This window comes from Scyliorhinus canicula, chromosome 9, assembly GCF_902713615.1.
Source record: "Scyliorhinus canicula chromosome 9, sScyCan1.1, whole genome shotgun sequence".
Classification (NCBI taxonomy): Eukaryota; Metazoa; Chordata; class Chondrichthyes; order Carcharhiniformes; family Scyliorhinidae; genus Scyliorhinus; species Scyliorhinus canicula.
The window spans coordinates 62,706,064-62,723,745 of NC_052154.1; the positions used below are offsets into that span (position 1 = coordinate 62,706,064).

Below are 17,682 nucleotides of genomic sequence, written 5' to 3' on the forward strand. Positions count from 1 at the left end.
CTAGCTACTGATTACCAACCAGAGAAACCCATTTATCCCAACTCTTTGCTTTCTATTAATTAACCAATCCTCTATCCATGCTACTACTTTACCCTTAATGCCATGCATCTTTATCTTATGCAGCAACCTTTTGTGTGGCACCTTGTCAAAGGCTTTCTGGAAATCCAGATATACCACATCCATCGGCTCCCCGTTATCTACTGCACTGGTAATGTCCTCAAAAAATTCCACTAAATTAGTTAGGCATGACCTGCCCTTTACGAACCCATGCTGCGTCTGCCCAATGGGACAATTTCTATCCAGATGCCTCGCAATTTCTTCCTTGATGATAGATTCCAGCATCTTCCCTACTACCGAAGTTAAGCTCACTGGCCTATAATTTCCTGCTTTCTGCCTACCTCCTTTTTAAAACAGTGGCGTCATGTTTGCTAATTTCCAATCCACCGGGACCACCCCAGAGTCTAGTGAATTTCGGTAAATTATCACTAGTGCATCTGCAATTTCCCTAGCCATCTCTTTTAGCACTCTGGGATGCATTCCATCAGGGCCAGGAGACTTGTCTACCTTTAGCCCCATTAGCTTGCCCATCACTCCCTCCTTAGTGATAACAATCCTCTCAAGGTCCTCACCTGTCATAGCCTCATTTCTATCAGTCGCTGGCATGTTATTTGTGTCTTCCACTGTGAAGACCGACCCAAAAAACCTGTTCAGTTCATAGAACATAGAACAGTACAGCACAGAACAGGCCCTTCGGCCCTCGATGTTGTGCCGAGCCATGATCACCCTACTCAAACCCACGTATCCACTCTATACCAGCAATAACATTATGTGCATTTCTATACTCTAGTCAGCAATTGAAATAGATGGTAAATACATCAATCTTTCTGAAACCCCTGCACAATTTATCTCTGTCATCATTAAGTTAACTGCTATATAATGTGAACTATGACAATGGTAACACTTTGCACCACATTGTGGAATGGTACAATGTTATACTCCAGGATGAGGCCCTTTGGCCCATTGCATCTGTGCCATCTTTTTAAAAGAGCTTTCTAATTATCCCCATAAAAGTTTCCTCTTCAAGTGTATCCAATTCCCTTTTGAAAGTTACTACCGAGTCTGCTGCCACTATCTTCCCAGGCAGTCCATTCAGGATCAAAACAACTCGATGCATAAAAATAATATTCATTTCCAACCTCAAACGTTCCTCCCCACAACCCAGCTCTTTTGTGAACTATCTTAAAAATATGCCCTCCTGCTTCTCCTTCCCAACACTATTAAAACCCTTCAATAACCTGATCATCTCTTCAACTTCACCTCTCTGCTCAAAGGACAGCAACCCCAGATTCTCCACATAAGCTGAAAGTTTTCATCCCTGGTATCATTACAGTAAGTCTGCTCTGCATCCTCTCCGAAGCATTTCCATGCTTCCTGAAGCATGCTGGCCAAAATTGGATGCAACACTCCAGCAGAGGCCTAACCAGAGATTTATAAAGATTTAAAACACTCTATTTTGTGCCCTATTCCTCTATGTATAAAGCTACAGGCCCAGTGTGCCTTTTTACCAGCTTTATCAGATTACCTTTGATTTGTGTGGCAAGAGGATTTTCAAAGCTTGCCGGCACAGCAGAATCTCCATTCCTTTTTAATAAAGGTTTCTAAACATTCTGTGCAAAAATTGGAATAGGAATATCGGAAATATTAAAACATTTGCTTTAAGGAGTGAGCTGCTGGTTTTTACTCTGCTGTAGTTTAATTTGCAGCATCACAGCACATGACAGCAGGAGGAGTCCACAGGTTTGCTTCATGTTCCAATGCAGCCTTCAACCAAAAGCACCATCCCAGTCCTGGATGCAAGTCAATTCAATCTGCAGCCGAAACTAAAATGGGGAATCTGCTGAGCCAAATTTAGAGTGAGCTAGCTGCGTTGCTCACACTCTGCCAGTCAGCCTTGATATTGGACTGTGATCCTTTCAAAAAAAACTAAGAAAGCGAATTCCTAGTCTGAGGGGAATAGTTGGAGGGAGAGAGCCAGAGACAGACAAAGAGAGACAGACACAGAGACTATTCAACTTCAAGATTTTTCAACCTTGTGGTAAATAGTTTATCATTATGTGCAGCCCCGCATTCAATTTCAGGGCCAGTGACAGAAATGTAGGACAATCTGAACAACCAAGGATTGGATCTTTAACAGCATGTATCCAATCAGTTCACAAAGAATGAGAAGTGTCATAGACCCATTGTTCTGAAATACTCGGCAGCTAGTATTTTTAGCAAGGAGTAGCAAAGCTATTCCCTGATGTGAGAAACAACGTCACAGAGCTTACGTAGACCTGGTGCACCAGAGCATATAGTACTTGACCCAAAAATGTGGGTCACTCCAAATCAAGGGAGCGCTCCAACAAGATGGGATGCAGATAATTACTGTGAAATTACAGCACCTTTCTCTGATGCCCAGTGCTATCTTTGGGCAGCAGGCAAAGAGAGCTGGGAGAGCAGCCGGCAACAAGTGACACATTTTTGAAAAGGGTCTGAAGGTGTTCCCGCTCCCCCTCCCCATTACATCCAGAAACCATAAGCATTACACATTCTTCATATTACATTTATCTCGAATGTAAAAAGAGGGCAGAAGACCGAGGTTGTAAATTGGAAATAAGAACTAGAAACGCTCAGCAGGTCAGGCCTCATCTCTGGAGAGATAGAGGAACAGGGTTAATGTTTGAGGTTGATGGCCTTTCATTGGAACTGGAAGGAGAAGTCGGAGATTTGGGGTAATATAAAAAAGGAGCAGATAAAGCTCCAACTACAAAAAGCCTCACAGGGACACAGAACCTGTTGGTATTGTTTTATCAGGTGGTATCCGAGCAGTATGAGATACAAAACAACTAATGACTCCAAGTAATTGTAAACCATTGCAGCTGGTTTTCATTGCTAAAGCTGCAAAAGCATACGGTTTCCTCCTTGCAACTCAGGGGGGAAAAGTGATAACATTTAAAACTTATCCACAGACAAGAAAAAAAATACAAACATTTCAAATGCATCCACCAAGGGACAGAATCCCTCCATGGTAAAGTTCTCAGTTTAGGACAAGAGCTTTAATGAGTCGCTAAATGCCATAAGGGGTACTGGTAATGATAAAAGCATCAATACAGCTGTTGATCAATACCTAATAATGGATTACAAACCACTCTGCAGTTAACAGTGTGCCTCAGTTTCAGAAGTATCGGCTGCTGCTGCACGAGTGCCTTGCACCAAAAAGAAATCAAGGCATTGGCATGATTAAAGGGAATCAGTAAACAGATTGAATCTGAAATGACTCAGATGAGAATAGCACTTTCGCAACCAGAAAGTGTATTAGCGCTTCTAATCGAGGATTTAACTAAAGAACGTTTCTTTCTTGAATAATTGAAAATCATTTGAAGGCACAGCTGTCTGTAATGCTTTGCCCTCATTGGGAAATTCAACCCCCCCCCCCCCTCCCCCAAGTGGCTAAGCGGCCATTTTTTGTTACCCACTGGGTTGTCACCAGAACACACAGGATTTCTGCAGCAAAACAGCTTTCAACTCATACTGAGAAGTTTCACACAGACATTTGATTTGTCCAGAGCAAACCACTATTTTTGAACACTGCAGGGGCTAAGCAACTTCACGAGTGTACCTCAAAACACTACAGGGGCACAAACTAAGGAGGTTGCATAGATGTGGGACATTAGCTAGAGCCACTGATGCTTTAATTCCATATGTAATGTCACAGAGTCAGGAGATTGCAATGAAACACAATAAGCCAGCGAGGAACCCAAAGAGGTGCTGTGAGGCTGATTATCTAAAGCTAGAACAGGTCAACCAATATGTGGACGGACAACATGGGAGGGATAGGATATGACAGCTATCCAGAGCTAATAAAGCAGAGACGCAGAAGGCCAGCATTTTGAATGGTGATCGACACAAGCTCCTAAACAAGTGGACCACAGTCAATCAGCACCCTATTAAGTCCAAAGGATTGGATTTTTGTGTGCAACGAATGCCAGCTACTTCTGGCATTATTCGGGTGCGAAATCAAGCTGGAAGCTTTGATCTAAACTGTATTTCTCACCTGTGCCTCAGCCTGATCTCTGACTTTGTGCTGCATGTTTTATTAGTTATCACCAAAGATTTCCTTTGGAGGAGCGCTGTAACCACAATAAAGCATTTGCAATGGCATAGACTGTGCTTATCTCACTCAATGTAAAATGCGGCCCAGCCTTTACAAGCTTATATGCTGTGACTAAATGATTGTGTCACATTGAGATATAGGAAAGTTATTGCTGCTGACAATTCCGAAAAGCCATTTTCCCAAATAATTTTATCCCACTTTGTTCATTTTTAACTCACAATTGTTAGTACAGCACAGCAGCCTTTGTACAACAATCACTGATATATGCAATCAGCATTATGACAGATATATTACCTCTTGTAATCCCCAATCTCCAAGCAGGTGAGCTGATCATTTATTTCATCACTGTGTTCAAACTGGTGGCCTCATTTCCCATACCAGGACCATGACCAAACGGCAAAAGTACTTCTTTCGCTGCAAAGCATTTTTGATTGAGATTGCGGAAGAGGCTATATAAAGGCAGTTTGACAGTTAAGCGACGAGGCTTCATGGGTGGGCCTAGAGAATAAGTGTCAGTAGCTTACTTAGAAAGAAACACTACCACGGCACAACCTGTACATTCCTTTTATCTTTTTACTAAAAAGCTCCACGTTGAGGATTACACAGATACATCGAAGATAGGAGCAGGAGGAGGCGTTTTGGCCCTTCGAGCCTGCTCTGCCATTTATCACGATCATGGCTGATCATCCAACTCAATAGCCTAATCCTGCTTTCTCACTATAGTCTTTGATCCCAGTCGCCCCAAGTGCTATATCCAGCCGCCTCTTGAATATATTCAATGTTTTAGCATCAACTATTTCCTGTGGTAATGAATTCCACAGGCTCACCACTCCTTGGGTGAAGAAATGTCTCCTCTTCTCTGTCCGAAATGGTTTACCCTGAATCCTCAGACTGTGACCCCTGGTTCTGGACACACCCACCATCGGGAACATCCTCCCTGCATCTACCCTGTTTAGTCCTGTTAGTATTTTATAAGTCTCTATGAGATCCCTCCCTCATTCTTCTGAACTCCAATGAGAACAATCCTAACCTAGTCAATCTCTCCTCATATGACAGTCCCGCCATCCCTTGAATCAGTCTGGTAAACCTTCGCTGCACTTCTTCGAGAGCAAGAACATCCTTCCTCAGAAAAGGAGACCACAACTGCACACAATACTCCAGGTGTGGCCTCACCAAGGCCCTGTATAATTGCAGCAACACACCCCTGCCTCTGTACTCAAAACCTCTCGCAATGAAGGCCGGCATACCATTAGCCTTCTTCACTGCCTGCTGCACCTGAATGCTTACCTTCAGCCACTGATGCACAAGGACACCCAGGTCCCGCTGCACACTCCCCTCTCCCAATTTACAACCATTCAGGTAGTAATCTGCCTTCCTGTTTTTACTTCCAAACTGAATAACCTCACACTGATCCAAATTATACTGCATCTGCCATTGGTTTTCCCCATTTGCCCAACCTGCCAGATCATGGTGTAGGATCCCTGCAACCTCGTCGAAGTTCACTCTCCCACCTTGGTATCATCTGCAAACTTTGAGATGTGAAATTTTATTCCCTCATCCAAATCAGTAATATATATTGTGAATAGCTGGGGTCTCAGCACCAATCCCTGTGGCACCCCACTAGTTACTGTCTGCCAATTTGAAAAGCACCCATTAATTCCTACTCTTTGTTTCCTCACTGCCAACCACCTGAATACATAACCCCCAATCCTATGCGCTTTAATTTTGCATAATAATTTCTTATGCGGGACTTTGTCAAACGCCTTCTGAAAGTCCAAATATACCACATTGACTGGCTCCCCCTTGTCAACTGTACTGATTACATCTTCAAAGAACTCCAACAGATTTGTCAAGCATGATTTCCCCTTCATAAGTCCATGCTGGCTCTGACTGATCCTGCCACTGCTTTCTAAATGTTCCACTATAAAGTCCTTGATATGGATTCAAAAATTTTCCCCACTACCGATGTTAGGCTTACTGGTCTATAATTCCCTGTTTTCTCTCAACTTCCCTTTTTGAACATTGGAATGACATTAGCTACCCTCCAATCTGCAGGGACTGTTCCAGAGTCTATAGAATCCCGGAAGATGACCACCAATGCATCCACCATCTCCAGGGCCACCTCCTTAAGCATCTGGGATGCAGATTTTCAAGCCCTGGGGATTTATCCACCTTCAATCCCATCAATTTTTCCAGCAACATTTCTCTACTAATATTGATCTCCCCCAGTTCATCTCTCTCACTGAACATTTCATTCTCCAACATTTCTGGTGCCTGATTTGTGTCCTCTTTTGTGAAGACATAACCAAAGTATGTATTCAAATGCTCAGCCATTTCTTTGTCTATTATTATGCATTCCCCAGTTTCTGTCTGTAGGGGGCCTACATTTGTCTTTATCAATCTCTTTCTCTTCACACACATATATATATTTATATATAGATACTCTTAGTGTCAGTCTTTATGTTCCCCGCTAGTTTACTTACATACTGTATTTTCCCCTTCTAAATCAATCCCTTAGTCCTTCTTTGCTGAATTCTAAACTGCTCCAAATATACATTACTAACTTGCACACAAGCTCAGCTAACAGTCCAGTGCAGCTCTGAGAGAGCTTTGCAGTGTTAGAAGAGCCAGTTTCTGATGAAATGTTAAATCAAGGTCCGTGCCCTCTTAAGTGGATGTAAAAGATCCCATTGCACTATCCAAGTACAGCAGACGTGTTCGTTCAGAGGGTTGGGCAACAGTTACATTAGCTGGTCATTATTACACTGCTGTTTCTGACAGCTTGTTGCTCTCCCTACATCACAACAGTGTCTACATTTCAGAAGCATATAGTTGGTTGGGCCTTCCGTGCCCAATGGGTATCGCACGGGTTGGATTGCTTTGTCGACCTCTCTTTTCACATTATGATTTAATGTTGCTATGTTTCCATTCTGTTTTGTTATTTTTGGCAGTGCCCCTATCAAAAGTGGCCCCTTTTAATTTATCCGTCAGTTAAGTTCTTGTATTCTACTTAGTGGATTGGTTCTAAAATAAAGCATAATTGGTTTGGGGGCGATTTGAAATATCAGGAAAGCCACCATATAAATGTATGGCATTTCTTTTAAACCCAAGATTCCTTCGCACCCACTTTGAGGATATTGATTAGGAGTAGGAACGCTGGCTGATTTACTTCCATTACTGCTGCATGGCTGAAATCAACTAATGCGGTACATGGATCAAACCTCAAACTAAGAAATCTAAAGTAGGTTCTCTTTGATCTGTATGATTTAACTCCACATTGACTCACTAACTCTATATCAAGTGCTGATAAATGGGATTAGTGAAGATTAGTATTTGATGGTAAGCATAGACATGGTGGGCCTGAAGGGCTTGTTTCTGTGCTTATGACTATTAAGCAGTACCTTCACCAAGTCTGCCATTGGGGAGCTCCTATATTACATATTTAGTTGCAAAATAGCATTTACCAGTTGAAAAATGAACTTTTCTTCCGGCAACTAAAATTCCGATAATGTATTTTGGAGGAACAAAGAGGACACACACAAAAGTTCAGAGTCTAAAAGTTAGATTGTGCGTAGGATTGCAACACAGAGCACAGTCCAAAAGAAATCTCACTGCAATCTAGAGCAATACAGCGACAATCCAGTCTGTGGCCTGACATTACCATTTCCCAAAATTTTCAGATGGAGCCATGAACACCCATCACGGCACCTTACAGCCCAGGCCATTCCATCTATCGTCTCTTTTCGGGAGAGCTATCAATTAGTCCTAACCCACAACACCTTCCCTAGAGCTCTCAAATATGTCCTTTTCAAATCCAATTCCTCTTGAAAAAGATACCAACAAATCTGGTTCCGCCATCCACTCAGGCAGCGCGTTGAGATCAAAACAACTCTCTGTCTATTTTGCCTCACCGAGTTTCTTTTATCAATCATCTTAAGTTTGTTTCCCCTGGTTACCATGCAGTATACTATCAGAAAGTGTCCAGCAACACTGCATGGCAAATCCTCACTAGCTCATCAGTATTGTAATGCTAAAAGCAGTCAATCTGATATTGGAAAGCAGGGACTAGTTGAACTGTGCGATACCCATTCACATTGCTGCTGTCCTTTGTACATAATAAACTTCTGCATAATTCATGAATCAAAGTGTTTTACTTGTCTTCCCAAAAGCATTTCTTCCTGTCAATGATTTAACAGATGATAGGATAATAGTGCAGACGAGGCCCTTCAGCCCATCAAGTCTGCATCAATTTAACTTATTTTTCATAAAATCCCAGAGACGTCACAAAATACTACAGAGATCCAACATTCGCACCAGCGCCATTTATGATATTTTTTTAATTCTACTTCCTGGCAGAGTGAGCAAAACAGCAAACACTGGCCCTTGCAATTGCACCAAGAGTTATAGGAAGAGAAGCAGTGAATTGTCCAGCTCTGCACAGATGCCGAGTCAGAGTCAGACCCTGTGAGCGGTCTAGGATTTCCCTGATCCAAAGGGTTAGTCTTACCATGTTTATTCTGACTAAGCCACCGAAGGAGGAAAACTATCTTCCTGCAAGACACAGAACAACTCATGAGAGGGAGATGACTATTCCAGGCCTTAATAATAAACAGGTTTCAGTTACATTCTAATGGGAGATTTTGAGTAGATCGTTCAAATCTAAACCTTGGGATCTGTCATTTAAGACATCCTAAATGAGCGTCTGGGATCTAAAGCTTACTCAATGTAATCATACACAGTTTATTTTTTAGTGGGATTTTATTATAATATTTCAGAGTATAAAAAAAGTTACAGTCTTCAAAATATAAATCTGCTAACTGTCTTTTTACTTTAAGAGAAAAATATATTTAAACATGTAAATCCGAAAGTATCTACAAAACATCTATGTAAGAAATATCTTAAAATAATAGACTCACGACAGCCTCACGGGACTTGGAAAACAGGCAGTTGAACAGAACAGTGACTTCACCCTCCAGCAGGGAAGAGCGAGTACTAGCTCTGTGAATGTGTCCTTTTTAAGTACATTTTCTTTCCTATTTCTGTTATCGCCTGATTTGCAATTTCTCTCTACAATGACCACTTCCTTTAAAATATTGTGGCTTTATTTGATCTTATTGACAGTTTATCTTTCAAAGTTGATTAATTATTTCATTCCACGGCACGGTGGCACAGTGGTTAGCACTGCTCCCTCACAGCTCCAGGGTCCCGGGTTCAATTCCGGCCTCAGGCGACTGTCTTGTGTGGAGTTTGCACTTTCTCCCCTTGCCTGAGTGGGTTTCCTCCAGTTTCGTCCCACAGTCCGAAGATGCGCAGGTTAGGTGGATTGGCCATGGTAAATTGCCCCTTAGTGTCCAAAAGGGTATGTGGGGTTACTGGGTTACGGGGACATGGTGGAGGCATGGGCTTAAGGAGGGTGCTCTTTCCAAGGGCCAGTGCAGTTCCGATGGGCCGAATGGCCTCCTTCTGCATTGTAAATTCTTTGAATCTCTCAGGTATCAAGTGCGGGATTCTCTCAGCCCGGGGCCGGGCCAGAGAATCCCTGCAATACCGGTTCGAATTGCGCCATGCCGCCCTGAAACTGGGACACGATTATCCGCAGAGCGGAGAATCGGCGCCATTGGCGTCGGCGTGGTTGGCGCGGCGCCGGTCGGGGCCGCTCTACGCAGCCCCCCCGCCGATTCTCGGCCCGGGATGGGCTGAGCGGCTGTCGTAAAAAACCGAGTCCCGCCGGCGCTGTTCACACCTGCTCTCAGCCGGCGGGAATTTGGCGTCGAAGGGTCCAGGGGCGGCCTGTTGGGGTGGGGGGGGGGGGAAACAACCCCGGGCGGAGCCCATGATGTGGCCTGGCCCCCGATCGGGGTCCACTGATCGGCAGGCCGTCCTCTCTGGCTGGGAGCCTCCTTTCTTCTGTCCCGGCTCCTGTAGCTCTGCGCCATGTTGCGTCGGGGCCGGCACGGTGAAGGGTGCCACAGCACATGCGCGCGTTGGCGCCGGCGCCACTGCGCATGCGCGGACCCCGCGGCACCCGAATCAGCAGCTGGAGTGGCGTGGGCCGTTCCAGTGTTGTGCTGCCCCCCTGTAGGGGCCAGAATTGCTGATCCTGAGGCCGTGTTGGCGCCGTCAAGAAACACAACGCCGTTTCCGATGGCATCAACACTTAGCCTCAGGATCACAGAATCCCGCCCCAAGAGTTTTAATATATTCATAGTTGAACAGTAAGCTTCAAGACTGTCTCTCATGTGTCAAGAAGTTTAATGTACAGAAAGTTACTCAATTAGTTTTATATCCTCTTTTGGTTCAGATACAGCTGCAGTCAAGTAATTCAAAGGGATTTATGGTCTGTCAAACCAAGGACCTTGGGCGCCGTGTTTGTCCAAAACGGCTTAATTAGTCTAAGGGTGAGACACATGTCTTTCTTTTTCACTGTGTCTAATCGATTCTAAAAGACATGTCTGCTACAATGATTTTATTCTACTTGGATTAGATACACCATGTATCGGTTTTAATTTTTGATTCATATAAACTTCTGTGTTATAATCCAAATCTTGTGGTCAGTGTGATATTCACCTCAACCATGTCAGCAAAACCCATGTCTTAGCTCAGTTCCGTATTCAATGTATTGAAATAGGGTGAACTTTATTTGGTTGCAAATCTAAAACCATCAAGTGGGATATCAGGAACTGCCTTCAGGAATCCAATACTGTTCCCTCTGCAATGTATACTTATCGTAACATTTAGGTGCTGTAATGCTACAACCCTGTTATTCAATGATTACTCGCAGTGCAGGGCTACCACAGGGTTCTATGTTAAATGCACAGCAGCTGTGATCTCAAAGCTGTGTCTCACACATTAGAAAAAAGCCTCATCTGTCCTTGTACCAGCACATCCCAAAAAAGAACAGCTAAGTTAAACCATCCAAGTGGTCATTTTAATCTATTTACTGTAATTATAACTTGGGCTCACATCATGTGCTGCAATCCCAATTACTGTGTGCGCAATCCAGAAAATTGGACCTACATTTCAATCTATTAAGCAATAGAAAAGTCATCTCACATTAAAACCATAAGAAATAGGAGCAGAATTAGGCCACTCGGCCCATCAAATCTGCTCTGCCATTCAATCATGGTTGATAAGTTTCTCATCCCTATTCTCCTGCCTTCTCCCCATAACCCCTGATCCCCTTATTAATCAAGAACCTATCTATCTTGGTGTTAAATACACTCAGTGATTTGGCCTCCACAGCCTTCTGCGGCAAAGAGTTCCACAGATTCATCACCTTCTACTGAAGAAATTACTCCTCATCAAAGGATCATCCTTTCAGTCTGAAGTTGTGCTCTCTGGTTCTAGTCTTCCCTACTAATGGAAACACTCTCTCCATGTCCAATCTATTTTGGCCTCTCAGTATCCTGTAAGTTTCACTAAGATTCCCCCTCACCCTTTAAACTCTCTAAACTCCAATGAGTAGAGAGACCCAGAGTCCTCGACTGCTTCTCAGATGACAAGCTGAGACAAGTTTCAAGTCAGCTGTTAATTTGTGTGCAGGTGTATGCTACGCCATTGAGGTGCAGGTTACCATGATCTCCACCCTCACCTAGAAGGTGGAGGGCAGCAGGCATAAGGGAATACCACTACCTGTAGGTTCTCACCAAGGTAGGGCAGCAGGGTGGCACAATGGCTAGCACTGCTGCCTCACAGCGCCAGGGACCCGGTTCAATTCCAGCCTTGAGTAACTGTCCGTGTGGAGTTTGCACATTCTCCAGTGTGTTTGCTCCGGGTACTCCGGTTTCCAGTGTGTTTCCTCCGGGTGCTCCGGTTTCCTCCCACAGTCCAAAGATGTGGAGGTTAAGGGGTTATTGGGATAGGGCGGGGGAGTGTGCTTGGGTGGAGTCCTCTTTCAGAGGGCCTGTGCAGACTCAATGGGCTGAATGGCGTCCTTTTGCACCATATTCTATAATTCACGTCACTTCCCATCCTGACTTGGAAATATCTCACCATTTCTTCATTGTCGTCGGATAAAAATATTGGAACTCCCTAATCAACAGCACCATGGGTCTAACTTCACCACAAGGGCTGCAGCAATTTAGGAGGCCAACTCACCACTACCTTCTCAAGGGCAACGAGGGGTGGGCAACAAATGCAGATCTTTCCAGTGACACCCATGTCCTCAGAATGAACCAGTTGAACACAAGATGAGTGAGCGGAAAGAAGAACAGAAAGCCTTGGTCTAATTGAACAGTAAAATAAGCTTGTATGTTTGAATGACCTATTCCTGCTTCTATTTCATTAGCTGTTTCTGAACTTCACTTTCTCGCACACTGGCTGTGTTTGGATGAAACAGGTTTTCTTCACTCGCAGCACCTTTTCTTTGAGGGAATTGAGGGCAGAGGGCTTTTGGGTATATGTTAACGTGGAAACGGTTGACTGTGCTAGAGTGAGAGAGAGAGAAGTGGATCGAAAGAAAGGCAGAGCCCAGAGGGAAAAAAGATAATAATGCTCACAAGGATGTTTCCAGGGGCCATACATCCCCACCCTAATAACATCAATAGACAATATGTATTCTTGCACTATGTATTTGTAAACAAAGGAATACGGTTTGTCAAAAGCACTTTGACTAAGAGAAACAGATTGCAGCATACATTACACCAATTACCACTTCAGAAGGTTGCTTTGCCAGAACATGCTACATTTATAATATTCTGTAGCAATGCCACGTCAGTTTAAAAGACAACATTTATCATAATAGACAAATCTAAAGTTGTTTCTTTTACAATTGCAACTGCAGAGGGAAATCTACAAGTAAAATAAATTGCTGAGATCCGCAAATTTCCTGAACATAAAAAGGAGCTCAGTAATAACTGGCAGGGTGTTTGCATCAACCTCCAGTAGTGTGAGAATGGTACCCCCTTATCCTCAAGCAGCAGCGGGAGGGGTCCAGCCTCACTGTGAATGGGCTCCACACACAGACAGATATACACACACGCACATACAGCCGCACAGATACACAGGCAGACACACACACACATACAGCCGGAGATACACAGACAGACACACACACACACACACACACACAATGTACAGCCGCACAGATAAACAGATGCACAGGCAGACGCACAGATACACAGACAGACACACACATGCACAGACACACACACAGATACAGACAGACACACACATATATACAGCCGCAGATACACAGACAGACACACACGCACATACAGCCGCAGATACACAGACAGACACACATGCAGCCACAGATACAGACAGACATGCACACACAAACAGCCACAGATGCATACACATACAGCCACACAGATACACAGACAGACTCACACACATACACAGCCGCAGACACACATACAGCCACACAGATACACACACACAGCCGCACAGATACACAGACAGACACACACACAGCCGCAGATACACAGACAGACAGACACACACACAGCTGCACAGATACACAGACACACACACAGCCGCACAGATACACAGATAGACACACACACACACAGCCGCACAGATACACAGACAGACACACACAGCCGCACAGATACACAGACAGACACACACAGCCGCACAGATACACAGACAGACACACACAGCCGCACAGATACACAGACAGACACACACAGCCGCACAGATACACAGACAGACACACACACCCGCACAGATACACAGACAGACACACACACACAGCCGCACAGATACACAGACAGACACACACACACAGCAGCACAGATACACACAGACAGATACACACGCACAGCCGCACAGATACAGAAATACACACACACAGCCGCATAGACCAACACACACATACAGCTACACAGATACACAGAGACACACAGGTACACACACACACACGCAACGAGACACAGAGACGAGACACACATACACAGGCGGGTGCAATGTACAGACTGAGAAATCCTCGGAACCGTTTAAAGATCACGCACTCACTAACATCACAACACCGCACTGTCCCCCAGCAGAGGTTTCAAGCTGGGCAGCGGATTGCTCGAGTGAGTGCCGCTGGTGCCAGTCCAGCGGAGCTGAGTGTTTACTGCACCAAATGCCGAGCCGAGCCAGGAACAGAGTGAGACTTTGCAACTGCAGTCATACTCACCGGTACAGACATCTCCTGCTGCTTCTCTGCCCGGTTGCTGGGGGATTTTGTTTAGATTGTGTGTCACTTTCACTCCACTTTCCTCCCAGTGTTGGGAATAACTGCCCGATTTGCCCGGAGACGATCAGCTGGATCCCATATTTCCCTCTTCCGCCAAGGATGCCCAACTTGCAGCGTTTATTGGAGTGTGGATGTGGGGGGAGGAGGGAGAGGGGGGACGGGACAGCTGCAGATTTGGACAGTCAGCTCCGGCCGCACAGTGACAGCCGCTGACATAGACCTGATGCTCAGGCGAACAGAGGGAAACTGCACCCTGGTTAATTTCCACTGGCTTTCCCTCCCCCTGCCTCCAGGCTCTGTCCAGTAATCCTCCTCCTCCTCCTGCTGCTGCCTGCGGTCCGGCTCCTTTCCTCCAGCTCACAAATCAAATTCAAACAAATGCAACTTCTGGCGGAACGCTTGGGATGTTCTGCTGTGATAGCGATGGGTGGAGACGGCAGGCCGGACCCCCAGATCCCCAGGATCCAGATCCTGAACCTCCTCCTCCTCCTCCTCCTCCTCCTCAATCAGCTGCAATGACGAAATCGGCAACTTCACCTTAAAGGCACCGCCAAACCCTGCAGAGCGCAGGCGCTGCGAGCCAGCAGGGGAAAGATTGCTACAGTGTTAAAGGGACCTTGCTCCCTCCACCAAGCCCTCTGCCCCCTGCACATTCCCAGCAGTCACCGTGGCTGGGATTTTGTGGTCGGTACCTGCCAGTTGTGGAAGTGTCGGCCCGGGGTTTCCACCTCCCGCGGGTCCAAAGCAGCCAAGTCCAAAGCAGTTACATGTTGGCCGGCACCACGCAAAGCTTTGACAGCCACTCACAGCAGTGCGCAGGGTTGTAGCTGGAGTTTGATCTTCTAAAAATAACACAACCCAGGGCTGCTGTGCAGCACACAGAGAGCTGTGCCCAAATCCCCAACTCCTCTCCAGCCAGGACCCATCCTGTTCACTGGGGCTTTTGCGGTTTTCTGCAAGGGAGTGGGAAGAATCTCAGCGCCTCATGATAATTCTGTTCTTAATAGATCATTAACTGTGTCCTGGAATTCTACAGCATTTCCTGGTTCAGGCATTAGATTATCTTGTGTGGCACAGAGCTGACACATTCTTTCATCTTCAGTGTGGCCACCAAGCAGCATGGTCAATGGTTTATTCTCAAACCATGGCATATGTTCTTTTTAACTAAAGCGTCTTTGAGGTACAATGGATGGATATTTATCCTCATTATTTAACCTTCTGTGGATTTCAATGGGTAATCATTTGGAAATGTTATTCCAAGCTGATTATTACTGGGTGCGATTTTCCAGTTTTTAAAAAAACTGTGGTAGCGAGCGGGAATTGCCCCGAGCTTCCCAGCGCTTGGCTCAGCGAGACCAGCGACGCAATTCAACTTTAATTGATCCGCTTAACGAGGCTTCACGTCGCAAATGAAGGCTCGGCAGCTGATTCGCCGGGACCGCGCTTGCCAGCCCCCCGCTCCCCCGCTCCCCTCACAAACCTCTGTTCCCTCCCAATTCCCTCCCCTCACAATACTTTTCTTCAGTGTTCACCAAGGAGAGGGGCTATGTTTTTGAGGATGAGAGTGTGATACAGGCGGGTAGGCTGGAGGAGGTAGATGTTCTGAGGAAGGATGTATTAGCAATTTTGAAAAACCTTAGGGTCGACAAGTCCCCCTGGGCCAGATGGGATATATCCAAGGATTCTTTCTGAGGCAAGGGATGAGATTGCAGAGCCTTTGGCTGTGATCTTTGGGTCCTCACTGGCCACGGGGATAATGCCAGAGGACTGGAGAGTGGTGAATGTTGTTCCTCTGTTCAAGAAAGGGAATAGGAATGACCCTGGTAATTATAGGCCGGTTAGTCTTACTTGGGTGGTCAGTAAGTTAATGGAAAGGGTCCTGAGGGATAGGATTAATGACCATTTGGAAAGATGCAGCTTAATCCGGGATAGTCAACACGGATTCGTGAAGGGTAAGTCTTGCCTCACAAATTTGATTGAATTCTTTGAGGAGGTAACTAAGTGTGTAGATGAAGGTAGTTCAGTTGATGTCGTATATATGGATTTCAGTAAGGCGTTTGATAAGGTTCCCCATGGTCAGCTCATGAAGAAAGTAAGGAGGTGTGGGACAGAGGGAAATTTGGCCAATTGGATAAGTAACTGGCTATCACATAGAAGACAGAGGGTGGTGGTGGATGGAAAATTTTCAGACTGGAGACCAGTTACCAGCGGTGAACCACAGGGATCAGTGCTGGGTCCTCTGCTATTTGTGATTTTTATAAATGACTTGGAGGAGGGGGCTGAAGGGTGGGTCAGTAAATTTGCTGATGACACCAAGATTGGTGGAGTAGTGGATGAGGTGGAGGGCTGTTGTAGGCTGCAAAGAGACATTGATAGGATGCAGAGCTGGGCTGAAACATGGCAGATGGAGTTTAACCCTGATAAGTGCAAGGTGATTCATTTTGGGAGGACAAATTTGAATACGGATTACAGGGTCAATGGCAGGGTTCTGAGGAATGTGGAGGAACAGAGAGATCTTGGGGTTCATGTCCACAGATCTCTGAAGGTTGCCACTCAAGTGGATAGAGCCGTGAAGAAGGCCTATAGTGTGTTAGCGTTTATTAACAGGGGGCTTGAGTTTAAGAGCCATGGGGTTATGCTACATGACCCTGGTGAGATCACACTTGGAATATTGTGTGCAGTTCTGGTCACCTCACTATAGGAAGGATGTGGAAACATTGGAAATGGTACAAAGGAGATTTACCAGGATGCTGCCTGGTTTGGAGGGTAGGTCTTATGAGGAAAGATTGAGGGAGCTAGGGCTTTTCTCTTTGGTAGGATGAGGGTGAGAGGCAACTTAATAGAGGTGATGAGGGGGATAGATAGAGTGGACGTTCAGAGACTATTTCCTTGTGTGGATGTAGCTGGAACAAGGGGGCATAACTATAAGGTTTGGGGTGGGAGATATAGGAGGGATGTCTGAGGTAGGTTCTTTACTCAGAAAGTGATTAGGATGTGGAATTGACTGCCTGCTGTAATAGTGGAGTTGGACACTTTAGGAACTTTCAAGCGGTTATTGGATAGGCACATGGAGCACACCAGAATGACAGGGAGTGGGATAGCTTGATCTTGGCTTCGGAGAAAGCTCGGCACAACATCGAGGACCGAAGGGCCTGTTCTGTGCTGTACTGTTCTATGTTCTGAGGTCAAGCAGCACTTAAGCTGAGCTTGCTCAGCCAACACCAGCCAGCTCGCAATAATAGCACCAAGGAGACCGGCCCCAAGATTGCTTGTGGGATGCTGACCTGGGGAGGCTCCTGGATGCTGTGGCAGCCAGGGGGATGTCCTCATCCCCCGAAGGCCCTGA

At 45.5% G+C, this 17,682-nt stretch overlaps 1 protein-coding gene across 1 annotated transcript in view; it reads right to left on the reverse strand.

Moving 5' to 3' along the window:
- bcar1 (BCAR1 scaffold protein, Cas family member) overlaps window positions 1–14,825 on the reverse strand; it is a 323,652-nt gene extending 308,827 nt beyond the window's left edge. The window contains exon 1 of the mRNA XM_038806766.1: window positions 14,277–14,825. Coding sequence (XP_038662694.1) covers window positions 14,277–14,288 — 12 coding nt within the window. The 5' untranslated portion in view covers window positions 14,289–14,825. The remainder of the gene's footprint in view (window positions 1–14,276) is intronic.
- Window positions 14,826–17,682: the final 2,857 nt, after the last annotated feature.